Raw genomic sequence first — 25,939 nt, 5'->3', positions numbered from 1 at the left:
CGTTGAAGGATAAGAAGCTGTTAAGAGAAATAGTACCATTTATAAATAAAAATGGAAAATGCATAACAATATATGACAAAAACATTGCAAAGCCTAGGAGGGGAGAGATGGAAGTATACTATTATAAAGTTCTTACTCTGTAGCCGACGTGGAATAACTGTCACTTGAAGGTGCGCTTGCTTAGGTTAAAGATGTGTATATAATATAAGCCCTAAGGCAACCACTGAAAACAACGAAGACTCACAGCTAATGACCTGGCAAAGCAAATGAAATAAACACACACACGTGTGTGAGTGTATGCACACACACATACACACGCACACACATACGTCGATTGGTGGAAAAAAAAGAGCGAAAACACGGGCCAAACAGAAAACCGCACGATGGTGTGTTGAAACCACCACCAGCAGCCACAGCAAATGCAAGCGGCCTAAACGCGCCGACTAGAGTCTAGGCTTCTGCTTACATAAAAAGCAAGACCCAGTTTACACTTGCTACAAGAAACCTGCTTTCAATAAAACAGTACAAAGAGCTTGAAAATGAAATGACAGAAAAGGCTATACCATGCAACTCTACGCAAAAGAAAGCTCAAGGAGGTTATAGTAACATTATCGGCTTCAGAGCGAAGAACATCGCCAGGAGCAAGAGGGGTCATTTTGTAACAGTAAGGAATCAGTTCATCTAAAGGACACCATGTTTATGCGTCGAAGACCCGGGCTTCCCTGGTGGTGCAGTAGTAAAGAATCTGCCTGCAGTGCGGGAGGCCTTGGTTTGATTCTGGGTGGGGAAGATCCCCGGAGAAGGGAATGGCCACCCACTGCAGCATTCTTGCCTGGAGAAGCCCATTGACGGAGGAGCCTGGCGGGCTATAGTCCTTGGGGTCGCAAAGAGTTGGACACAACTGAGTAACTAACACATTCTCTTTTCACTCTTCATGGTAGACATATTTATGGGGTGTGTGAAAAATAAAGATAATACAGTGAACACTAACATGAAATTTCAACAACTACACAGTGGATTTGATTTTTTTTAATGTTTGCTCTGTGGTAAAATATATATATATATATATAAAGTTAGTTGCCTGGAATCAGAAACAAACGTCCAAAACACATGGTGATGATTTTTAACAGAATTTGAGTTTGTAACTTTGGCCAGAGTTGAAAGCTTGGAATCTTGCACCAACAAGAAACACCATTCGGATGGACAGATGACGAAGGGAGTTGTTTCGGTTGCGGAAATGTGTTAGGAAATTATGAGGAAAATACTATTCAAAAGATATTTTGCAAAAAGTGGGAGATTTTTCAATTAAAGCCTCAAAACAATTGCCCATGGAATACAAGGTCTTTCCAATAACAGCAAAAATGGATTGGAAATGTGAAACTTTGCAAGTATTTCTCTTTAGTTTTAGTCATGGGACATGAGACCCTGCCCAGTGAATATTCCGAATACCTTTTGTCTCAGAGGACAGCCAGACCTAGGAGGAATTGTTGCCAATTGGTGACCGAACAGATTGAACTTTGGGAATTCCCTGGTGGCCCAGTGGTTCGGACTCTCTGCTTCCACTGCCAGGGGACCCAGGTTTGATCCTTGTTTGGGGAACTAAGATCCCACAAGCTGCAGAGCCAAAAAAAAAAAAAAAAGATTGAATTTGTGGCTTGGATCTTTTAAACCTGTGACATTGTCAAAGAAGAATTTCAGGTAAATCTGAAGGGAAAATAGTTGCGGTATTGTTTTTTTATCATGACAGACACTGTTCTACCAGCGTTCAGGTTAAGACTCCAGATTTAATGGGATTATAAAATACAAAAGGTAAACAGCTTTATTCAAACTTGTGATATACATTTAAAAATTTTGTGCTTAGCTTTTATAGCAGACTTTATGAAAAGCATCACAGACAGGTACAATTGTTTAAATCACTCAGTGTATATTTGCAACTAATACAAACCATCACTATTTTACAGAACTGTTGAGAGAAATAGAAGGCTATGGATTTGTCGATGTGATTTTGCCAATGCTCATTGGCCGAATCTTGGAAATTTTACAAAGAATTACTGTAATATCAATTTCAATTCAAGATTTTCTAGAAATGAAAGGAATGTTTGTTGAATATTCAATAAGCGAAGGTCCAAAAATGGCAGTCTGTATTTATACACACTTATACTCAATGGCACCCCACTCCAGTATTCTTGCCTGGAAAACCCCGTGGATGGAGGAGCCTGGTGGGCTGCAGTCCATGGGGTCACGAAGAGTTGGACACGACTGAGCGACTTCACTTTCACTTTTCACTTCCCACTTTCATGCACTGGAGAAGGAAATGGCAACCCACTCCAGTGTTCTTGCCTGGAGAATCCTAGGGATGGAGGAGCCTGGTGGGCTGCCATCTATGAGGTCGAATAGAGTCCGACACAACTGACGTGACTTAGCAGCAGCAGCAGCATGAATGAGCTAAGTTTGAATAGTTGAAAACAGGAAAAGCTTATTTGCTGTGCTGTGTTGTGTCTCTCAGTCGTGTCCGAATCTTTGCGACCCTTTGGACTGTAGGTCACCAGGCTCCTCTGTCCATGGGATTCTCCAGGTAAGAAGACTGGAGTGGGTTGCCATGCTCTCCTCTAGGGGGTCTTCCCAACCCACGGATGAACCCTTGGGTCTCCTGCACTGCAGGGGGATTCTTTACCATCTGAGACACCAGGGAAGCCCATAAGCTAGGTACCCAACTGTAAAAATTTCTACTTGAGTATATGCATTTTTACTTGGGAAGCTTCATAATACAAATCTATAATAATTATTTTACACATTCTTCTGACACGTCAATATGTTAAAGATTTTAACTTTAACTGGCTGTGGTTATGTAATTGGTAGCAAAAAATCAAGGAAAAATTTGAAGGAAGAATGCTTTGTGACACTGATCAATTTAGAGACACTTTTCAAATTATATCATGCCTCTGAATTCAATGTTAATGATACTCAGTCAACAAGAGTTAGTGAATTACTTAATTTGGAGAGACATAATTTTGAACCCGATGGGCTTTTGCATCAAAGTCAAATCAATTCATCTAAAACGATGAACTGTTTTTGTCATTGACAAGGGAAAATGAAATTTCGGTACCATATTCAGCTCCTGGAAAAGTTTCAGGTATATTTAGAGCAACGTAGTAAGTGAATCGCTTTTTTCCAACTGTGAATTTTGTTAAATCTAAAGACAGATCAAGCATTTCTGATGAAAAGGTAGCATGCAAGTTGAGGCGTGCTATACGTGTAAAATATACACCAGGTTTCAAAGACTTAATGTGGAAATGTATAGGTATACAATAGTCCAACAATTTTTACATTGACTGTATATTGAAATGTTAATATTTGGGATTACTGGACATATTGGCTTAACTAAAATAAGTTTATTATTCAGATTATTTTCACCTGCTTACTTTTTTAAATGTAGCTACTAGAAATTTTTAATTTTTACAGCAAATAAACAATACACAAAGTGAAAAAGCAGCCTAAAGAATATGGGAGAGAATGCTCACAAGCAATGTATCCAGCAAGGGGTCAATATCTAAAACGCATAAGGGCTCACACAATCAACAGCAAAAAAAAAAGAACAATCCAGCAATGGGTCAATATCCAAAACGCATAAGGGACTCACACAATCAACAGCAAAATAAAGAACAATCCAGCAAGGGGTCAATATCCAAAATGCTTAAGGAACTCACACAATCAATAGCAAAACAACAACCAGCTTAAAATCTGGGCAAAGCTCCCAAAGAGACAGTTTTCTAAAGAAGACATAAAAATGGCCAACAGGTATATGAAAAGATGCTCAATATCAGTAATCACCAAGAAAATATAAGTGAAAGTCACAGTGAGATATCACCTCTCGCCTGTTAGGATGGCTTCTAGCCAAAAAGTCAAAAGATAACAAGTATCGGCAAGTACTGGAAAAAGGGGAATACCAGTACACTGCTGATTGGAATGTAAACTGGTACAGCCACTATGTACAGCATGGAGTTTCCTCAAAATATTAAAAATGGAACTATCCTATGATCTAATAATCATACTTCTGGGTATATGTCCAAAGAAAATAAAATCAGCATCTCAGAGTGATGTCTACACTCCTTCGTTCATCATGGCATTATTTACAGCGACCAAGATACAGAAAGAGCTAAGCATTCATGAGCAGATGAGTGGATTAAGAAATGCGAAATCCTGCCATTTGCAACGATGGAGAGGTACTTGGAGGACATTATGCTAAGTGAAATAATCCAGACAGAAAGACAAAGATTGCATGATCTTACATGTGAAATTTCAAACAAAACAAACAAAACCTTCATAGTAACAGAGAAGAGAAAGATGTTGACTAGGAGCAAAAGGGAGATATGGATCAAAGGATACCAACCTTCAGTTATAAGAGGAATAAATTCTAGAGACCCAAAGTACGCTAGGAGTCGGACACGACTGAGCGACTTCACTTTCACTTTTCACTTTCATGCATTGGAGAAGGAAATGGCAACCCACTCCAGTGTTCTTGCCTGGAGAATCCCAGGGACGGGGGAGCCTGGCGGGCTGCCGTCTATGGGGTTGCACACAGTCGGACACGACTGAAGCAACTTAGCAGCAAAGTACAGCACAGTGATTCAGTTCAGTCCAGTCACTCAGTCGTGTCCGACTCTTTTCGACCCCATGGACTGCAGCATGCCAGGCCTCCCTGTCCATTACCAACTCCCGGAGTTCACTCAAACTTACGTCCATCGAGTCGATGATGCCATCCAGCCATCTCATCCTCGGTCGTACCCTTTTCCTCCTGCCCCCAATCCCTCCCAGCATCAGAGTCTTTTCCAATGAGTCAACTCTTCTCATGAGGTGGCCAAAGTACTGGAGTTTCAGCTTTAGCATCACTCCTTCCAAAGAACAACCAGGGCTAATCTCCTTTAGAATGGACTGGTTGGATCTCCTTGCAGTCCAAGGGACACTCAAGAGTCTTCTCCAACACCACAGTTCAAAACCATCAATTCTTCGGTGCTCAGCTTTCTTCACAGTCCAACTCTCACATCCATACATGATCACTGGAAAAACCATAGCCTTGACTAGATGGACCTTTGTTACTGTGCTGTTAATAACATATTGTACATTTGAAATTTTCTAAGACGGATCTCAGGCGTTTTTACTACACACAGGAAAAATGGCAGCTAAGGTGATTGATATTAGCTTGATTATAGTAATTATCTCACAATGTATACTTATACCAAACATTGCATCGTACATCTTAAATGTACTTTTATTTGCAAATCATACCTCAATCAAGCTGGAAAAAATGAAGATCCGTGCTTCACATTATATATCTTTTGAATAGCGCTGATCTAAGGTAGGACACACAGTTCTGCTCAAGAAGCTGAGACCATAGACTTCTGACCAGCTGCAAGGCTCATACTCTGCAGTCCTAGCCACAGACTGACTGGTTTTGGGGGAGAACCAAATAGGTTAATGGGCTTCCCAGGTGGCAGCTAGTGGTAAAGAACCCACCTGCCAATGCAAGAGACTTAAGAGATGCAGTTCCATCCCTGGGTGGGGAAGATCCCCTGGGGTAGGGCATGGCAGTATTGTTGCCTGGAAAGTCCCATGGACAGAGGGCCCTGGCCAGCTAGAGTCCATGGGCCCACAAAGAATCAGACAGGACTGAAGCGACTTAGCATGCATACAAACGGGTTAATACATATAAAGTGCACAGAAGTAAGTCTATGTGTTAGCTCTTATTATTGTTACTGTTATTTGTATTATTGACCAAGATTTCTAGAACTTCAACTCAGCAGAGAAGCACACCAAGGAGAGTAAGGCTTGGTCCAGCTTGAGAATTCGCATATCACCCATAAAAGATCAAACTGCAGAGAGCTGAGGACCCTCTGTGATCAGCTGGTCCACTCAGGGCCATGATTTGGGGGAGGTCAGCAAGGCAGTTTCCTCGATGCAGAATTTAAGAGGAGGGGGGAACCAAGAAAAGTCAGGACTCTGCATACATAATATTCAAATGCAATATTTTAATAAATCCAAGTCAATGTCCCAAACCCACAAGGAACAGAAGATCGAAATGGTAAATAAAGACAGGAGGGGTGTTGCTGGTTTCCACCACCCCAGGCTCCATGCGGCTCGGTAGCCTTGAGCCAGCCCCACCCCACGACCAGCTCTCGGTCCAGGGCAGAGCGATCCTGGCTACCAGACGGACGGCGCTGCGCCTGGACTGGCAGTCAACGGGCTGCGCTCGAAGAGCGGCCTCTAGGAAGTGGGAATCGGGCCGCGCGGGGCCTGCCGGAACGCCCAGGCTGCCCCGCGGCCCTTCCCAGCGTGCCCCGCGGCCCTTCCCAGGGTGCCCCGCGGCCGAGTCGCCAGAGCCCCCCCTGAGGCCGTTGCCACCTTCGGTCAGCGCGTGGTGCTCACTCGCCGGGAGGCACCGCCATGGTACCCGCTTGGCAGGGCTTCGGCTGGACGGCTCAGTTCTTCAGCCCCATCAGTACCCTGGACGTCCTGGTGATAGTTTCGTACTTCCTGCTGGTTCTGGGCATCGCGCTGTGGGTAAGTGGGGCCTGGAGTGGGGCAGGGGAGCAGTGGCCCCGGCCAGTTCCCGCCCCGCCCCTGCCTGGCACCTGGTCCCCCCGCGCCCGCTCCTGTCCTCTCCTGCGCAGCCCTTTCCCGGGAACTCTGCAGCCCCCCCGTGCAGCCCGTCTTCCCTCCCCACCCGCCCCAATACGCAGGTCGGATGGACCGGTGCCCACGGGCTGGGACCCACGCGGGGTGTGATGCGGAGCTGCTGTGGTGGCGGGCGCGGCCGTGGCCAGGCCCCTGCAGGGCCGGGTTGGGTATGGACGGCTTCAAGTGTGGCACCTCCGCATAGCCGGGCTGTGGATCACAGGCGAGGAAACAGCGGTCTGAAGAGGCTGGGTAACCGCAGGGAATGATGGAGTGCAGCTTCGGACCTGGAGCTGCCCCTTCCGGAGGCATGAGGGTAGCCGTGCAGAGGCCCTAGCTGGCAAAACCTCAGAGGTCGCCTGGATTTCAGGGCCCTAAGTATTCCACTGAATTTGAATTGAGCGCTTACATACTCTCTAGTGTGAAGTTCTCTTGATAGGTTGGGTACCGGGTCTGTGGTACTGCCCTCCGCCTGCTCACGCTTCGCCTGTTCAGTCACCAAGTCGCGCCGACTCTTTGTGACGCTATGGACTACAGCACGCCAAGCTCCTCTCCCTTGGAATTTGCTCCAGTTCATGTCCATTTAGTCAGTGTTGCTGTCTAACCATCTCATCCTCTGGTGCCCCCTGCTCCTTTTGCCTTCAGCCTTTCCCAGCATCAAAGTCTTTTCTGATGAGTCGACTCCTTGCTTAACTTGTAAGCACTCACAGAGATGTCCCGACGATATACCCTCAGAGCCAGACAGCAAAAGGTCAGAGGGCAGGGCAGAAGACCCTGGCTTTGGTCCTGGTATGGCCCCGCAGCTAAGCTGTTAGCCATCAGCAGCCTCTCCCTGGCCTGCTTCATGAGCGGGAGTAGGTGGTGGCAATGTCACTGCTGACTGGGGGGAGGTTTCATCCTGGGCCTCTCCCTCCCAGCTGGAGCTTTCCTGCCCATGTGACCTTTAAGCGGAGTGCTTCATGAGGTTATGAGCAGGGTCTTAGTGTGCAGAATCTGACCCTTCCAAGCGGGATCTTTGGGCAGTCTCTTGAGGGCTCACCGTGCTGTGTGAGTGGGCTGATAGAGTAATGGAAATATGGTCTCCATCTTCTTAAGAGAATTTTTTTTATCTCTTCCAAGAGGAAAGAAGTCTGAGATTTATCTAGATCATTCAAATGAATGATTTTTTTTTCTAAATTGGCTTCCATTATGAGAAACATTCCAGGTGGCACAGTGCTAAAGATTCTGCCCTGCCAGTGCAGGAGATGCGAGAGATGAAGGTTTGATCCCTGGGTCGGGAAGATCTCCTGGAGCAGGAAATGGCAATCGGCTCCAGTCTTCTTGCCTGGGAAACTCGCGTGGACAGAGGAGCCTGGTGGGCTACACTACACGGGGTCACAAAGAGTTGGACATAACAGCACACTCGCACGGGAGAAGCACCCTCCTAGGCAGCCTCGGCTGGGCTCTAGGCAGTGGGCGCTTGTTTGGGGCCCTGTCCCCGGCTGCCCTTAATTAGGAAGCCCCACCCAGTTTTCCTCTGGGCCCAGCTGGGGGAGGTCTGGCCAAGCTCAGAGGACCTGTGAACCACCTGGACGCTTCCAGAGGAACCCTGCTGTCCCTTTTGTTCCTCTAGGGGCCCCAAAGCATGCGCTGCTGTCCAGAATGCTTCCATCTTTTTCCTTCTCTGTATTGTTATTTTCCCTTTGGTCCTCTTAAAAATTCATATATTGGTTTTAATCACATGTTAATTATAAGAAGTAAAAAGACTCATTAACTGTCAGAAGTGGTTCCTGCTCTTTCCTCATCCTTCCCCAGCCCCCGAGACCCCCAGGGACCATGTGTTCCTCCTCCCCTTTCTCAGTGACACAGCCCTGAAAGGGACTTGGAGGCCCACTCTAGTATCGTCTGGAGAATCCATGGACAGAGGAGCCTGGCGAGCCACAGTCCATGGCGTCCCAAAGAGCTGGACATGACTTAGCGCCTAAACAACACCTCAGACACACAGTAGAATTTTCGCATTTTGGTTTTACAAACAGTGTGGTCATGTCATACACGTGACTCTGCAGCTTGCTCCTCCCCCTTACCACACGACGTGAAGTGCTTCTGGGCTGTAAGTAGAGATCGAGGTCGTGTCTGTATCGGTTGCACGATAGCCAGACAAATGTGTGTGACCCAGCTCTTCCCTCCTCACCGACACTGAGGTCATTGCCGCGTTGCAGTCTTTACCGTGTTGTGCTTTCAGTCTGTGTAGCATGGATTCCTGAAACTAGAATTGCTGCAGAGCATATGGGCACACCCTTGCCCCAAGCTCCCGCTGAGCTGGTGAGCTGCTTCCACTTTAATTTTGGGAAGGAGGTGGGGGCAGGCTGAGGAGCGGTGACAAGTCACCGCAGCTTTGACTTGCACTTTCTAGACTCCGCTGATTTTCTTCTGTGAATAGCCAGATCATGTGCCCATTTTTGAATTGGGTTGTTCAACCTTGTGTTTATCAGGTTGTCTGTCTTTTGAGCTGGCTAATCTGTTGTTCCCAAACTGTCATTTTTTAGGCTGGCGGTTCTCAGCCTCAGGACTACTGACGTGTGGGACCAGATAACTCCTTGTTGTGGGGGTCTTTCCTGCGTACTATAGGAAGCTTAGAAGCACCCCAAGCCCTAACCCTTCACAGGCAGAAATATCTCCAGACAATGCCAGGTATCCCCTGGAGGGTGGGGTTGAGAACCCTTGTTCTAGACTGTTACTGGCATCTTTCTGACACTTCAATAAATCAAATATCTTTCCTTTCTTTTACATTTAGATTTCATTCCTGGCTTGCTCAGGAAAGTTTTCCCCACTCCAAGGATATACAAATATAATTCTAAATTTCTTCTAATATTTTGTGGATTTTTACAAGTATTTAAATCTCTTGAACATCTGGAGTTTGCTTTTGTATATAATGTGATGGAAGACTCGAGCTTTATTTTCTTCTGGTTATTAAGCAAACCACCCTTTTCTTTACTGATAGGAATTGCCCACATTTGCTCCTTTCTGAAATCATCTATCAGCTTCTGTCCATGAAGCCCCACAGGGAAAGCTTGTCTTTGTTGCTGGTGTCTTGGGTCCTTTAAGATGCTTAAGGGGGAAAAATGTACATATTAGTTTGTTTGTCTCTGTTATCAGTCTCAGCCTGAGATCTTTGAGAAAGTGGTGAATGCACCTTCCACCCCAGCAGCCCTCCTGCCGTGGTTGGTGGATCATTCTAGAAGGAGAGCGGGGAGGAAGGAAGGGGCAAGATGTGTGTAACCACGTTCTTCCCAGGACCTCCTCTCTTCCTGTCTGGTTCTTTCTCTAATGGAAAGAGAGAGTGATTTTTTTCGTCTTAGAACATGTTGCATATTCCTTCTAAAAGTTCTAAGGCACATGTCCCTGTATCCTGCTGATGCCTTCCTTAGGAAAGGCCAGCTCTGAGCATCCCAGGCTCTTGATTAGCACTTAGTGGATGGACCGATGAGACTGGCTTCAAGTGCCTGACTTAGAGAGCTTTTCTTTGGTGATGTGAGGGGACTTGGTTATAATGCAGATACTCTGGATGGCTGTCATAAGTTCACTCTTTCCACGGAAATGCATTTTTGTCAACCAGCGGTCATCCTTGGGTCCTGCTGTTTTAGGCAGTCCAGGAAACCCTGGGCTTGTCCCTTGACCATATTGGAGTCTGAGGATCAGAGCTGGGGACCGGAGAAGAGAGCCTCTGGGTACGTGGGGAGGACACCATCATCTTGGCAGCGTGACTGCCCTCCTGGAAGAAGCTGGGCTGTGTTCACCTTCTCCATTCCCAGTCGATTAAGACATCTACACACCACTCGTCTCCCAGACTCTGATGGGAACCACGGCACTGGTTAACCATTTGGGGCAGGGCGGGTTTTCACAGGAGTGTAAAGAAATGGGAAAGCCCGTGCAGTCTCACGGCTGGGAGGGACCACGGGCCCTCCTCTAACTCAGTGGGCAGGCTTCTGTTCCTAAACAAACACACAGACAGACAAAACCAAGAGGGGAAGAGGATCTCTGCAAAGGGCGTTTACCTGTAAATGAAGGTCGTCACTGGTTGCTTGGCCCCCCACCCCGTTTTAAGGTGGTCGTGTCGTGCGGTCGTGGGACGGTCGAGGACTTCTTCCTGGCCGGACGGAACCTGGTGTGGTGGCAGGTGAGCATGCGCCCCGTGGGGCCCCCTGTGGAGCTGCGCGTGCGTTTGTTGATCACTTTGCTGTAGATGCCTTTTACCCCCCATGATTTAAAGTTGCTGAATCAGGAAGGTCACCGCATTGGTAGTTCCCTTAGCTCCCAAGTAGTTTCTTACATAAGGGTTCCCTTAGCTCAGTTTAGTCCAACAGCCATCTCTAGGTGCCCGGGAGGTACAGAGCCTTGCTCTGGTCTGGGACCCGGACCAGATGGAGCGCGTCCTGCTCTCCGAAGTGCGTGGAGCAGAGTGGGCATTGGATGCGACTCCTGTTTCCGTTCTCAGAGTTACTGCCTAACGAATAAACTGTGGTATGGCGCTATTAAAAGGAGCTGCAATACAAGAGTGGTCTTGTCACTCCAGCTTTCTTTCTTTTATACTTCTGCTCAGGCAGTGACTGTCCCGTGATACCCGCGTTGCTCTCATCGCGGCCCCCATGTGGCTTATCCTGGGCTGGTGCTCAGGCCTCCTCTTACCTGGCTCCATGGTGGTGAGGCTGACACTCAGGCCCCGCTCCTGCCCCGTGTTGCCTCTGGGCTTCCCACCTTTCCTGCTGCTTCACCAGCCACTCATTCGAGGCCCCCTGGCTTCTTAACACTGCAGTTACTCTCCACCTGGCGACTTGGCGTTCAAGACCACTTGCTGGAATGCTGGCAAGCCCCAGCTCTCTGCCGAAACTCCAGTCCTGGGGCCCTCTGCCCCTCTGCCCCTCCCTTGGAAGGCCTGGCGGCCGCTGCACACACACATCCTCTGTGCGGTTGCCCCCCGCCGCCTCCTGTCCCTGAAGGGCGGCGCCCGCCCTCTAGCCGCCCAGGCCGACGCTCCGTTCCCTCTCAGCCCGTCTCCTAGTCCATCAGGAAGTCCTGCAGCCCCGTTTAGAAACCAGCCTCGAGATCTGACGGCTCCTCCTCCTTCACGCGGACTCGTTGTGACAGCCTCTCTCTGGGCTCCGTCCTCCCCCCCACGCTCCTCCACAGCCGCCTCAGCAAGGCAGCCGAGGCGCAGGACGAGCCGCCTCACTGCTTACGGCCCTCTGGGGTTTGCCGTGTCACCCAGAGTGGAAGCCAGTCTGCGGGCCGCAGATGGTGGCCCGCGCCTCCTTACCCCCTTGGCCTTGAGAGGTTGGGCCGTGCTCCTCCCTCAGGGACTCCGACTGCGCCGCTCCTGTGCCCTGGAGGTTCCGCTCTCGCAGGCGCCCGGGGCTGCCCTCAGCCCTCCTCTGGAAGGCCGGGCCGCCCCACTGCTCAGCACTCCCTGTCTGCCTTCCTACCTTCTCCTTCTCTAGGAGTTTACTGCTTGCCACTGGCCACTGCGCTACAAAATCATCCCCTAAGTCATTCTGTTTATACTCTTGTATAGCAGACTGTTGGCTTCATGAGGGCGAGGATCTGTTTCACCCACTAATGTCTGGTACTTGCAATGCTGCCTGGCACATAGTTGGCAGTGGACATTTATAGTTAATGAAGAAATGATGACTTTTTAGCGTACCTTTTCATTTAATTGGAGAAGGGAATGGCATCCCACTCCAGTATTCTTGCCTGGAGAATCCCATGGACAAAGGAGCCTGGCAGGCTTCAGTCGGTGGGGTCACAAAGAGTTGGACAGGACTGTGTGACGAACACTTTCACTGAATAATGTACGAAGGTCTCCCCAAGTCTTTGTGAATGTTGGTAGATGGACTTTCATACACAGTTGCGTAGCGATACGCCGTATGGACGGTCCACTATTTATGTACCATGTTTTTGGGCAGTTTAAACTGTATGTAGTTTTTCATTATTATGATAAAGGTAGCAAGTAAAAATAACTACTTGAGTAATTATGTGCCTCTCCTAAGGTTTGTTTGCCTTATATTCATTGCTGCTAAGATGTTTGGTGCCTGTATATTCTCAACTGTGTCTTAACTAATGCATTTTACATTTCGTGGTTTAAAAAAACAAACCTCTGTCCTATTTAACGCTCTCGGTATTGAATGCTACTTTATCTTAGGTTAATTTTGTCAGTGCTTTGTTTTTTTGTTTTTACCTAAAAGGCCTTGTTATTTTCAGCCTCTCTTAATAATTTGGTTTTCAGTGATCTTCTGTCAAATACAGCACAGTATTTGGGTTTGGATTTTTATGGCTATCTCTACTCAACTAAAAAGCTATTATTGGTTTAGGAGGGATTTTGTTCATTTTAAATGCCTCTGGGATTTTTTATTTTGAAAGTAACAGATGCTGGCTGTAAAAAAAAAACACACGCAAAGTTAAAATCCAATTATAGAACTTGAAATTTTCTCCCTATTCTATTTCTAAAGCAGTGATTCCAGTTCCCAAAAGCATTTTTTATACATGTGCTGCCAGAATCACACCCGTCTGCATATACGCACGCATGTACACCGGTGTATCTGCACACAGTGCATTTTGATAAGGTTCGGTTATGCATGCCGTTTACCTTATCCGCATCACTGGATAGAGCTCCTTTAGTCTGTGTAGGCTACACTGCATTTCATCATATTCACTACCTTAGTATTTTGCCCATTCTCTTATAGTCAGCTCAGTTGTTAAGTATTTCTAAATTAACCTCAGACAGGGATGAAATTATCCTCCTGCTAATATTTCTGCAGTTGCAAGTAAGTCAGTGGGGTTAGGGCAACATAAGAACGGCGGTGCGGCTTTTTCCACTTCGTCCCTGTTTTTCCTTGGCTTCTAATTTATGGTGAGGCTTTCGTATAGAAAAAATACAAATGGGAATTCTGCCCAAGGTGTAATCTCTTTTGAGGAACTGTGAAATTCAGTTTGAGGTTACATTTGTGAAAATCAGTTTTTGGAGTTGGATAAGAGTTCTGATCTGTAATTGTCTTTTGATTTTCAGATAGGTGCTTTTCTTTTTGCCTCAAATATTGGCACTGGCCACTTTATGGGTCTGGCTGGAAAAGGGGCGTCTTCAGGGATTGCTGTTGGGGCCTTCGAGTGGAACGTGAGTAGTGCCTTTGGCGGCAGCGAGCCTCCACTTCTGTCCAAAGGAAATTCAGAGAGGCCTGAGGAAACGTGAGAGACTCCTCGGGAAGTCATGGAAGAAAGGAACCAAGCCTCTCATTTCTCAAAAAGACTGTGCTAGTTTTCATTCTTCTTAGTAAAGTAATAGAGAGACAGAGAGTGTTTTTATTCCAGGGACCGTGGGAATACAGTTGGGAGACTAGTCAGGTAGGATCATAGTAACAGATACATACAAACATGAGCATTCATGTGTATACACACAGATACATGCGTATATGTGTGTGTGTATTTGCTGCATATATACATTTCCAGTATACAACTGACACTTGAACAGCGCACGTTTAAACTATGCTGGTCCACTTACACACAGATTTTTTTCCTGTAAATACAGTACCTGTATTTTCACTTCACAGATCTCTAAATTAACTTAAGTGGGGACAAGTTTGTGTTTGATTAGAGATCACCGTATGTGGAATCAAAAGAACTAGGGTTTGAGTCCTGATTCTGTCCACACTCTTTCAGCTTCACCCTTGGGTGAGTCATTTTTTAGCTTGTTTTTGAGGCAGATTCAGCTTTATGCAGATTTTTCACTATATGGGAGTTGGTCAACTGTACATGGAGAATAGGGTCAGCTGAGTTCTTTAAGATATTCAGGTGATTACTATAAAACTCCTAATTGATCTATGAATACCAGTTTCAACTATAAAACTTATAAAATGGATTATTTATTTTTAATCTGTGGGATATGGATATATTTGTTGTAGGATGTAGAGTTTGTTCACCTAAATTATAAGTGAATTTATAAGTTTTGGGTTAATTAACCTATATCTATATAAATCACCTGACCTTTTTTATAAATCAGAAAGCTCCCTCTTTCTGGGTCTCATCTTTCTCCTGGTAGATTACAAAAAGAAATAACACTTATAACAGAGTCAGCCCCAAACCTAAGAAGGAGCCCTGGTCTTTACCACAGTTTACCTCTCAAAATTTACTAGCATCTCCTTAGATTCAGCTTACCTTTTCTTTGTAAAGAAAGCTGAAGCAAAGTGTATTACTTAATTTCAATAACTTGTGTTAATTTTGGTATAGTTTCTCTGAATGGTTTCTGATTTTTTTCAACCTATCTTTGTTTAATGATCGGTTATCTTTGATCCTATCTAGAGCTAAGGAAACATAAATTTTAATAAATACCTTGAAAATTGGCTTAGTTAAGCACAACGCCCCCCACCCCGAAAAAATTAAGACTGCACCTTTATAGGCAGAGCTCAAGTGCCTATAAGTTAATTTTATTCTCCTAGAGGGTTTATTCTTGGGCTGTTGTTTGCAAGCTTCCCAGTAGTGACACATTTATTGGGCTCAAAACAGTTAGTAACCGAGTTTGCCTCCCCTTTAAGAGCCTGGTCGAGATGGGATGCTGACGTGATCGCTCTTCTCTTCTTGGTTTCAGGCTGTGTTCATCCTCTGTGCTCTTGGCTGGGTGTTTTCTCCTGTTTACATCAAGTCTGGGGTGAGTATCCGTGATCAGTTAGTCTGGGCTCTGCAGTATTTTTTCTGACAAATATTATAGTTGTACATAAAAACATTTTAGAGGACAAGTTAAACTTCTCAGTCTTTTGATCCTTGTACTGACATCCCTAAATCCTAAGAAATGCCTGAAATAATATCAGCTGACATGGATAAACAGGAGCCAGTAACTGCCAGTGTTTCATTCTGGACCTTATTCAAGGGTTCCCCTCTGAAGGCTTTTATAGAAAACATTTTAAAACTTTGTTAAAAAATAAGACATAAATTAACGAAGGGAACAACTCTGTTAACAACTGGAAGACAGCAGCCTAACAATGTTGTTAGAACTAACAGTGTTCAGTTCAGTTCAATCGCTCAGTCGTGTCCGACTCTCTGCGACCCCATGAATCGTAGCATGCCAGGCCTCCCTGTCCATCACCAACACCTGGAGTTCACTCAGACTCAGGTCCATCGAGTCGGTGATGCCATCCAGCCATCTCATCCTCGGTCGTCCTCTTCTCCTCCTGCCCCCAATCCCTCCCAGCATCAGAGTCTTTTCCAATGAGTCAACTCTTCGCATGAGGTGGTCAGAGTACTGGAGTTTCAGCTTTAGCATCATTCCCTCCAAAGAAATCCCAGGGCTGATCTCCTTAGTTCTCCCTAAATCCAAAAGAGGATGTGTGAGGAACTGGACAGGCTGATTCTGAAGTGTGCACAAGAGATAAGGGGACAAAGGCGTGTCAGCGCCTGGCTGAGGGGACAGAGAAGAGAGGCCCAGGACCAACGTCCACAGGGATGCCTGGAGCGATGGCACCAGTGTGGTAGGCGGAGCTTCCTGTCGGAGAATCCCACTTTAGACGTGACCACAGACTGGGCGCCTTTGTGGAAGCACAAGAGTCACGCTTTTGGAAAAGAATATCCAAGGCTGGGGGCACTGAGGAGGGTGGGACGGGCAGGCCCACTTTGCCCATGTCGCCACCCCCGACCCCAAGGGGGCACAGCTCTGTGCCAAGAGGAGCGGCTCAGCCTGAGACTTCTCCCATGAGGGGAGGGAGCGCGTGGACGTGCTCAGCTGCACTGGCCATGCAGCTCACTGCCAGGAGGGCCTACTCGGCTCTCCCTCCCTCCAGAATGCGCAGTGTGCTGTGTGCCCAGGGGACAGGGAGTGACTTGGAGAGCAGCTCCCAGGGCTCTCAGACGGCATCAGAGGAACACAAAGCCCCCTCCCAGACTCTTCCCAGGAAGACTGCCAGCGAGCTGCTGGGGGCTCCTCACCTGCAGGTCTCCCCAGCTGCCCACAGACACCCCTGCCGTGCTGCGCGCATCACCGGCGTATGCCTCCACCCGTCAGCCAGCTCCCTCTGCTTATCCCCAGGGGCAGTGTGCTGAGCCCCAGCGGAAAGCTAGTGGCACATGCAGAAAACCAGCCTGAGCTGTGGAGCTGGGAAAGCCACAGATGAGCGTTCAGCCCACCCTCGGGAAGGCTGTCAGCACACAGCCTGGCTTTGTAGGATCAAGGAACGCATGAGAAGCCAGTGCGTCCATAGACGAGGTCTCAGAATCCCTAGCAGGACTGGTGGAAGGTGTCTCTCTCCAGAAGCAGTCGGGGAAGAGCTGCTGACGGCTGTCTCAGCGCAGAGACAGCAACACCAGACCACAAGGAACAGGAACAATCGAGGAAACGGGACGCCACCGGAGGAGGGCGACGGTTTAACACTGACGGGCCCCAAGGAGCTGCCCGAGAGAGAGTTCAAGATGGTCGTCTGAAGGAAACTTGGTGAGCCACAAGAAAGCACAGAAAGACGGTTCAGCAGGATCAAGAAAACAGCACGTAAAGGAAATTCGCTTAACAGAGAGAAAAATCATAAAAATAACCAAATAGAAATTCTGGACTGGAGATTGCAGTGCATGAAGTGGAAACTGCAGCTGAAAGCGTCTGCAGCAGACTTAGCAACGCAGAGGAAAGATTCTGTGAGCTCAGCGACCGCGCAGATTGGCAACGCAGAGGAAAGATTCTGTGAGCTCAGCGACCGGCCACTTGGAATTATCCAGTCAAGGGGAAGCAGCTTCCCAAGAGGCTCAGTGGCAAAGAATCTGCCTGCCAGTGCCAGAGACATAGGAGGTGTGGGTTCCATCCCTGGGTCAGGAAGATCCCCTGGAGGGGGAAATAGCAACCCACTCCAGTATTCTTGCCTGGGAAATCCCATAGACAGAGGAGCCTGGCAAGACTGCAGTCCCTGGCGTCACAGAGTCAGACACGACTTGGCAACTGAGAACGCACGCTCAGTCAGAGGAGAGCGAAGGGAAGGGAATGAAAACCGTGAAGAAAGCCCCTGTGGACGATGGGAGACCGTCACAGAAACAGTCAGCGTGCTCCCGGAGCTCCAGGAGAGCAAAGACAGAAGCAGGCGGAAAGGCTGCTTGCAGACTGAGAACTCCCGAATCTAAGCAAAGACTCGACTCGCCAAGGTCATGACGCTCATAGGCGCCCCCCAAATTTTAACCCCAAACATCATTTGAAGAAATAATACCTGGAAATATCTCCTCTGGTGAAAATGTTAATTTACAGATTCAGCAGCTTAACCAGCACCAGATAGAGTAAACAGAAAGGACTACACATAGGGGCACGTCATAGTGAAGATGCTGAAACAGAGACAAACAGGACACTCTGAAACCGCGCGAGAAAACCAGAACACTGCATGCAGGGGGCAACGATACGCTCAACTGCCGCCTTCGGCTCAGAGCAGCGGAGGCCGGAAAACAGCAGAGTTACACAGTCAGATGCCGAAAGGAAGGAAGAGCTGTCCGCCCAAAATTCTATGCCCAGCAGATTCAGTGGTTAGGACGCTATGCTTTCCTTGCCCAGAGTCCAGGTTCAGTCCCTAGTCTGGGAACTAAGATCCTGCAAGTTGTGTGGTCAAAATAAAAGTGAAGATGAAATATATACAAATATTGAAACATTATATTGTACTTGAAACCAATATAAGGTTATATGTCATTTATACATCAATTTAAAAAAGAACCATTGCAAAGAAAATAATGAAGGTTATTGGTTTCTTACACAAACCATAAGGGGAGAAATTGATATATTGGACTTCAAAGAATAATTTTAAACTTTAACTCTTTGAAAGAGACTTTTAAGAAAATGAGAAGTCATGACTGCGGAGGAATATTTATAGAACATGTTCGTCATGCGAAGAGTTGACTCATCATCGGAAAAGACCCTGACGCTGCGAGGGATCGGGGGCAGGAGGAGGCGGGGACGCCAGGGCGTGAGACGGCTGGACGGCATCACCGACTCGATGGACGTGGGTTTGGGTGGACTCCCGGAGTTGGTGATGGACAGGGAGGCCTGGCGTGCCGCGGTTCATGGGGTCGCAAAGAGGCGGACACGACTGAGCGACTGAACTGAACTGAAATGGTTCATAATGAAACACTTATGTCCTGAATATACACATTTAAAAAAAAAACTCTTATAATTTATAACAAGACACCATTTCACCATACATTTCACCTTACAAATGACAGAGAATGCCGTGAAAGGTGTTCACTCTCACGGATTGCTGGGGAAATGCTACTTAGGATCCCACGTAGGCACCCTGAACTGCTGAGATAAAGAGGGCTAATGTGTCGAGAGCAGAAGAGGTTGTGGAGCTTCGGGGACCCCTGCCTTTCCAGAGAGAACTCTAGAAACAGGTTGGCAGTTTCTTGCCCGGTTACGCCTTAGGACCCAGCTGCTCTGTTCCTGGGTGTGGCACTCCCCCCAGCCCCAGAGACATGGAGGTGCAGGTCCACACCCAGACTGTGCAGGAGGTTTGGTCTAATGGCCGAACCTAGAAATAACCTGAATCGTGTGGGGGACGGACAGGCAGCCCGCAGCATGGTACTCGGTGGCCCTAAGGAGTCAGGTGCCAGCACCTGGCGGCAGGTGAAAGTAGCTGGACAGGATTTGCGCTCCAGGGAAGGTGAGCTGGATATCCAGGGTCGGGGCGCAGAGGGTCCCAGACACACACCCTCGGGGGCTTCGAGGGGCCTTGGAAGCGCCTTATATCTTGAGTGTCGTGGTGACCACACAACTGTGTACTTTTACCCAAACTCCTCAGATTTTAAAATGGGATCATTTTACTGTGTGTAAACCACGCTTCATAAGACTTAAGCATTTAAAATACTTGTGGAGAGGGCATTAAAATCGTGAAAGGCTTGGTTTGCCTTGCAGTCTAATGCTTGCAATTAGATTGCAACTAGATTGTGACGTCTTTTGAGATCTTTAAAGCAGAAATTGAGTTAAAATGAGGTCGTGAGGGTGGGTCCTAATTCAGCATGACTTTATGAGAAGAGGATGTTGGACACAGATGCATACAGAGGGGAGGCTGGGCAGACGCGGGGAGGTGCCTCCGCCAGCTGAGGCGAGGGGCCGGGCCCGTCCTTCCTCGTGGCCCAGGGGAACTGGCCCCGACACCACGCTTCCGGCCCCGGGGCTGCACGACAATGTGTCTCTTCCATGGGAGCCGCTGTGCCATACCTGTGACGGTGCCCTGGTGTGGGCCGGCTTGGGGCTGACTGAGAAAGTCAGCGGAGTGTGTCAGGCGTGATTGAGGACCAGGCGGAGCGGAAACGAGGAGAAGCTGCGGGAGCCACGCCTCCAGCCAGGGCTGCAGGGAGCAGCTGGGACGCGCACGTGTGAAGCAGCTGGGTGAGCGCATAGGAGGACACTCATTATCGGGGGTGCCTCCACCTCCGTGAGCCGCTGTGCTTGGGGCCAGGCGTCTGCTGAGCGAGGCGGGTGCTCCTGCCCCTGGGCACGCGCAGCGTGAGGTGGTGGAGGCAGAAACGAGCAGGATGGTTCTGGACACCCGCACGCACACCAGCAGTGCGAGCACGGAGGACCGGGAGAGCTGTGGAGTCAGGTCGCGTGTGTCTCTGAACAGCATGGTATATTTGTAGTATCTGATAAAACATTTGATTTTGCTGTGTGATTATTTCACGAAAGTCATTTGTCATCATAGACAACGTCATTCCTTCCGCTTTCCAAAGCCTGGACAGTAGCTAGATTCCAAGCTTCTTGGAGACAGCGGTATCGCCTCTCCTCCCTGATACCCCACGCCTTAGCAGGTGTTCATGTAGAGCGCCTGAGACTCCTGGGCTGTGTCTCCGTGCCTGCCAGCACTCTGTGAGCCCTCTGCCTCACAGGGGCTTCCCTTACTGTTCTTCAGGTAGTGACGCTGCCCAGATACTTGAGGAAGAGGTTTGGTGGCTACCGGATCCAGTTCCTCCTCGCTATTCTGTACTTACTTATCTATATCTTCAGTAAGATCTCGGTGAGTTGTGTAAAGGCGAGTCCACGGAAGGGAAACACAGAAAAATCGATAGGCAGGACCAGGTGTGCCCCAGGAGTTTACTCTGGGGTTCCCTAAGTTACATGTCGGCCTCCGCTATCTAAACTAAAGCAGAGAGAAAATAGCTAATGCGCAAGGTAAACGGCAGGGCACCTTCTCTGCCTCCCGAGCCTGTGTTCCCAGAGAACCTTGGGCTTGTTCCCGTCATGTCTTCAGGAGGTGCCCTTCCCCTCCTTCAACCAGTCCACGTCCATCCCCCCTCACAGACACCAGAACCCCCAGCCGTGACCTGTGAGGCCTTCCGGGCCAGACCCTGCCTCTGATGTGGTCTCCTTCCCGTACTGTTTTTCAGATCCTATGAGCTTATTCCCACTTGAAGCCCTTGACACCTGCTCTGTACCACGTCTGGAATGCTATTCCCCCAGACCTTTCCAATTTCACCTCCCTGGAGCGGCCTCCCTTGGGTGCCCCCGTTCGTTCTCCGCTCCATTACTGTTTCTGTTTCCTAATACATGCCACCACAGGAGAAGATTGATCTGTTTCCTTCCTTCCTGTCTGTCTGCACTCCAGGATGAGCTTCTTGAGCCCCTAGGCCTTGCCTGGCTTGCTCCCTGCCTTCCAAGCCAGCTCTGGGGCCGGAAGCTTGCTGAAAACATGGTTAGCACATAAACACTGAGAAAAGTGCTCTTTGAATGACTGAATGGGTGTTGCTCATCACACTGCATGAAAATTGCCTATCTGCTGGTCTGCCTCCCTCCTTATCTTTAAGTCCCCCCTTGAAGACTGGCAGAGTTCGGTAACCCTAGGGCCCTCTGAACCCTGCCGAGTGTCCACCGTGTGTGCACGGCTATGTTGGGAAGACCTCTGCCGATCGTGCCCCTGGGGGTGGTGACCAGAGGGGCAGGGCAGCAGGTTAGCCAGCAAGTGGAGTGCACACGCCGCAGAGTCAGCGAAAGCACAGCCCACGCTCAGCAGAGCCACCTGCAGGCCGTCAGCCGAGAGGTCTGCTGTGTACAGCACTTGAGCTAAAAATGGTCGTAAAAACCAGAAACAGCCTACGTCTCGCAAAGCCCACAGCGTTCAGCGTCTTCCCTTTGCAGAAAAAGCTTGCCAGTCCTATAAGCTGTCCACTCTGCCTGCCCCACTGGTGAAACTGCGGAAGAAGCCCGCTCTCTGAGCACACTCCCCACTCTGGGGCTCCAGTCAGGAAGAGGCTAAGTTGCAGTAACTGGATTGGCCCAAGCCTTGAAAGTGCTGACCTTGGCTGGACTCACGGCCACCAGCCGTGCCACCCAGCAGAACGTGGAGAGGCCCCTAGTGTCCACTGGGGAGGCAGTGGGCCTGATGGCTGGAGAAGGCCTCTGAGATGAGGGTCTTCCTGGGAAGCGGAAGTGCAGCCGCCGCCTCTGGACTCATTTCAGGTGGAGGTCTGCACGGGCGCCGTGTTCATGAGGCTGGTTCTGGGGCTGGATGTTTACCTGGCCTCCGTGGTTTTGCTGTCAGTTACCGGCATATACTCCATCACAGGTGAGGTCGCTCTAACCCCACAGGTGTTTGTATTGAACAAAACCTCTGCTGCTTAGTGGAGACCCGAAGCCAGCGAGAGAGGTCCTGCTTCTGCACTCCCCCTGAGACTGCAAGTCATATTGCTGAGGCCTGAGGGAGCTGAATACTGAAAACAAGCGAGGCAGGACTGCCCGAGTGGGGCCCTGCTCCTGGAAACCTCATCAGGCTGGCAGGGGCTCTCCAGGGGCCTAGGCAGGGCTGGCAGTGGCTGTGTTTGGGGTGGGGCCGGCCTGAGGCAGCAGGGTGTCGGGGCGGGGGTGCAGACGGGGAGAAGGGAGGCACCTGCCTCAGGTCATCCTGGTTGCCTGGTGACCTGGGCAGGCCATTGGATGAGACCTTTTGGGTGGACACTTCAGTTCTTAATATTGATTCCATCTTGGGTTAACAACACGGGACGTGGGTGGCAGCGACTCCCCGTCAACCAAAAGACCACGGGGTGAGCGGCCATCCTCTGCCCAGACAGTCTACAGCATGGTCTTCAGTAAATTGCCCGAGATGACCAACATGTCATTATAAAATAGGTGTGGTAATGATTTTGCCCAGCTGTAGGCTAGTGTGTGTGTTCTGAGCACATTTAAGGCAGGCAGGGCTGAGCTGTGATGTTCGGGGGGTGAGTTACAGAAAATGCATTGTCAATCTAGTGATCCCTTCAACTTAACAATGAGTTTCTCATGATGTAACCCCATCAAAGCGGGGAAGACCTGTGTACTTTTTTGCTTAGGAAAACTACCAGGTTTTCATCCAGAAAATGGGAGTAAAAGGAAATTGGGATATAGCTAGGCAGAGTAAGACTCCAGCAGCAGATCACAGAGTCTGTTCAAGGGGGAGAACAGCACTCGCCTGGGCTCAGCATAGTTGGCAGCCAGGCCCGCTGATCCGAGGAAGGAGCTGTGGGTGTGGAGACGGGGACACGCGTGTGTGCTCGGGACACGCGTGTGTGCTCGGCACACACAGTGACTCCCTCGCCCCTCTCTCGCCCATTCAGGTGGCTTTGCAGCCGTGGTTTACACTGACATCTTGCACGCTAGCTTCATGGTTCTGGGCTCTGTCTTGTTAATGGTCTATGGTAAGTAAATCTAGAGACTGCTGGGCACCACGGTGGGGTTGGGGGGGCTCTGGCCACTGCCTGGGGCCATTTCAGCACTGTCCTCTCACAGACGGGGGACTGAGGCCCTCGGGACCCATGAATGAGCATTGTCTGAGGTCATGCTGACCACCTGGGGTGGAAACTTCTGCTCGTGGAGAAAGAGGAGTCGAGGAGCAGGGCGTGACCGCAGACCCCGGCTCTGAGCACGCTTGGCTCCGCTCTGAGCCGTGCCCTTCCTCTCCATCGGAAGCCCCTCTCCTTCTGTTCATTGAGTTAAACCCGTCTGTCAGGGTCAGCAGAAAACCCGCCCCAAACCTGTGGCTCCGTAATTGTCAGACCTCTGCACCCTTGTTCTCCGGACTTGCATCACGACCCACGCAACATGAGGCTTTCTTCCAACATGACGTGTTTTGTTGGTACTTACTTGACCGTTCATTGCATTACATAAATAAGTCATGCCCCCAGGTCTAAGAGCTTCTGAGAACCAGAGCCGCCATATCCTTCACACAGTGTGTAGTTTGATGCCCACAGTAGGTGCTGAGTGAGTACCACGAGTGAGGGTGACAGCTGATACGAGCTGAGAACCAGGTGCCAGGCAGGGGTTTGTCTGCTCTGTCTCATTTAACCGTCACAGAACCAGGAGGCCTTGCTGTTTTTATTGTCCTTAGTTGACTGATGAGGAAGGCGAGTTACTCAGTTTAATAACTTGCTGATGAAACACACCAAGAGCAGAACTCTGAGCCGCATCCCTCAAGCACAAAGGCCCCCGATGCACAAATAGCCTCTTACGGTGCCTGTACCCACTGGCTGGGGCAGCCTTACTGAGCTTGGCGGTGGGTCGTAGCTTTGTCTTGCAGAAACTTAGAAGGAGAAGCTCTGGGCTCAGGTATTGGAAAATTACTGAAGTGATACTTGAGTTGAGTTGAAGGATTATGGTTCCATAGAGCAGATTACTGAGCCCCGCGGGAGGAGAACATGTAGGCCCACAGAGTCACAAACCGCAGTCTCGCCATTCGGGAAGCATTAGTGCTCCCTGAGGTTTACTCAGCACCGTGCTTCTGGGACACAAAACACGTTTCAGGCGTGGTCCAGGGAATTTGTAAAGGATCTGGGAAGGAATGACCGATTTGAGTGACAAAATTATAAACTATAAAATACTCTTTAAGTCACTGTGTTTCTTCGTGTGCTAGTATTAAATATAAACTTTATTAAAATCTGCCAGGACCATCCCAATACTTGAGAATGATATCCAGTTAAACTTTGGGGGCAGGTAGAATAATCCATTTAATGTTAGGAGTTATATCTCTAAATAGTTATGTATCATTTACTGTTACAGGCTGAATTTTTCTATCCCCCCAAAATACATAAGTTGAAATCCTAGCCTCCAATTTGCTGGTATTGGGAGGTGGTTAGTTCTTGAGGGAAGAACCTGTATGAATGGCTTTAGTACTGTTGTGAAAGAGACCCCAGAGAGCTCCCTCGTCCTTTCTGCCACCTGAGGACATGGACGGCGCCTAGTCGGCCAGCACCTCGAGCTTGGAGTCCCAGCCTCCAGAACTGTGGGAAGTAAGCCACCCACTATCTGGTGTTTTGTTACAGCAGCCCAAACAGACTGTGACATTTTCTGAGAAATTTTAATGTTTTTTTTTTTTTTTAATTGGGGTATCCATGCTAGTTCTTCTGATGAGTAAACTGTTGTGGGGCTTGTTTTCTTTTTAAAATACAGAAAAATTTGTAGTTACAAATGAATGTTGTCTTCAAACCAGTCACTGTGGGAACTGATGCACATACAGCTTTTTTAACTTTTAATTAGTGTATACACAAGGCGGGTTGCACTAATGGCAAAGAATCTGCCTGCCCGTGTAGGAGACATAAGAGGCGCAGGTTCAATCCCTGGGTTGGAAAGATCCCCTGGAGGAGGGCCTGGCAACCCACTCCAGCATTCTTGCCTAGAGAATCCAATGGACAGAGGAGCCTTGCAGGTTAGCGTCCATAGGGTTGCAAAGAGTCGGACACGACTGAAGCAGTTTAGCACGCGTGTATGCATGCATACACAAGGTAAACAAAACAGAAGGGTACCAGGTGAAATATTTATCGCTCTCATTTTCTCGGCGTGACTCCCCAGAGCCAACCAGTATCCTGAGTTTTGTGTATATCCTTCCAGAGATAGTGTACAGGCAGACCTTGGAGAGAGTGTGGTTTGGCTCCAGATTACAGCAATGAAGCGAATACCACTGCAAAGCAAGTCACACAAGCTTTTTGGTTTCCCAGTACATATGAGAGTTACGCTTATACTGTAGCGTAGGGCTGTATTAAGTGTGCAATAGTATTATATCTAAAACCAAGGTACATGCCTTAATTTAAAAACAGTGCTGTTAGAAAGACGGCACTGAGGGACTTGCTCCTTGCAGGGCAGCCCCAGACCTTCAGTTTGCAAAACACAAGCAGACAAGCAGCGCAACATCTACAAAGTGCAGTGAAACGAAACACAAAGTGAGGGGTGTGTGTCTGTGCGAATGTGTGCGTCTGGAGGTACGCATCTCAGCAGAACGAGAACATCCCCGTCTGTTTTCACCACTGGAGCTCTGTCTTAGGCAGATTTCCATATCAA

The 25,939-nt window shown here is 48.7% G+C and overlaps 1 protein-coding gene across 1 annotated transcript in view; it reads left to right on the top strand.

Annotated features, from left to right (window-relative positions):
* Nucleotides 1-6,441: 6,441 nt before the first annotated feature.
* Nucleotides 6,442-25,939, top strand: part of LOC120871416 (sodium/glucose cotransporter 1-like) — a 44,520-nt gene continuing 25,022 nt past the window's right edge. Inside the window, exons 1-7 of the mRNA XM_040251307.1 lie at nucleotides 6,442-6,558; nucleotides 10,757-10,828; nucleotides 13,712-13,816; nucleotides 15,284-15,343; nucleotides 20,553-20,657; nucleotides 22,097-22,202; nucleotides 23,227-23,307. Of these exons, the coding sequence (XP_040107241.1) occupies nucleotides 6,442-6,558; nucleotides 10,757-10,828; nucleotides 13,712-13,816; nucleotides 15,284-15,343; nucleotides 20,553-20,657; nucleotides 22,097-22,202; nucleotides 23,227-23,307 (646 nt within the window). The remainder of the gene's footprint in view (nucleotides 6,559-10,756; nucleotides 10,829-13,711; nucleotides 13,817-15,283; nucleotides 15,344-20,552; nucleotides 20,658-22,096; nucleotides 22,203-23,226; nucleotides 23,308-25,939) is intronic.

This window comes from Oryx dammah, unplaced genomic scaffold, assembly GCF_014754425.2.
Source record: "Oryx dammah isolate SB20612 unplaced genomic scaffold, SCBI_Odam_1.1 HiC_scaffold_12, whole genome shotgun sequence".
NCBI lineage: Eukaryota > Metazoa > Chordata > Mammalia > Artiodactyla > Bovidae > Oryx > Oryx dammah.
The sequence above is the reverse complement of the archived record's forward strand: the minus strand, read 5'-3'. Positions and strand labels throughout refer to the sequence as shown.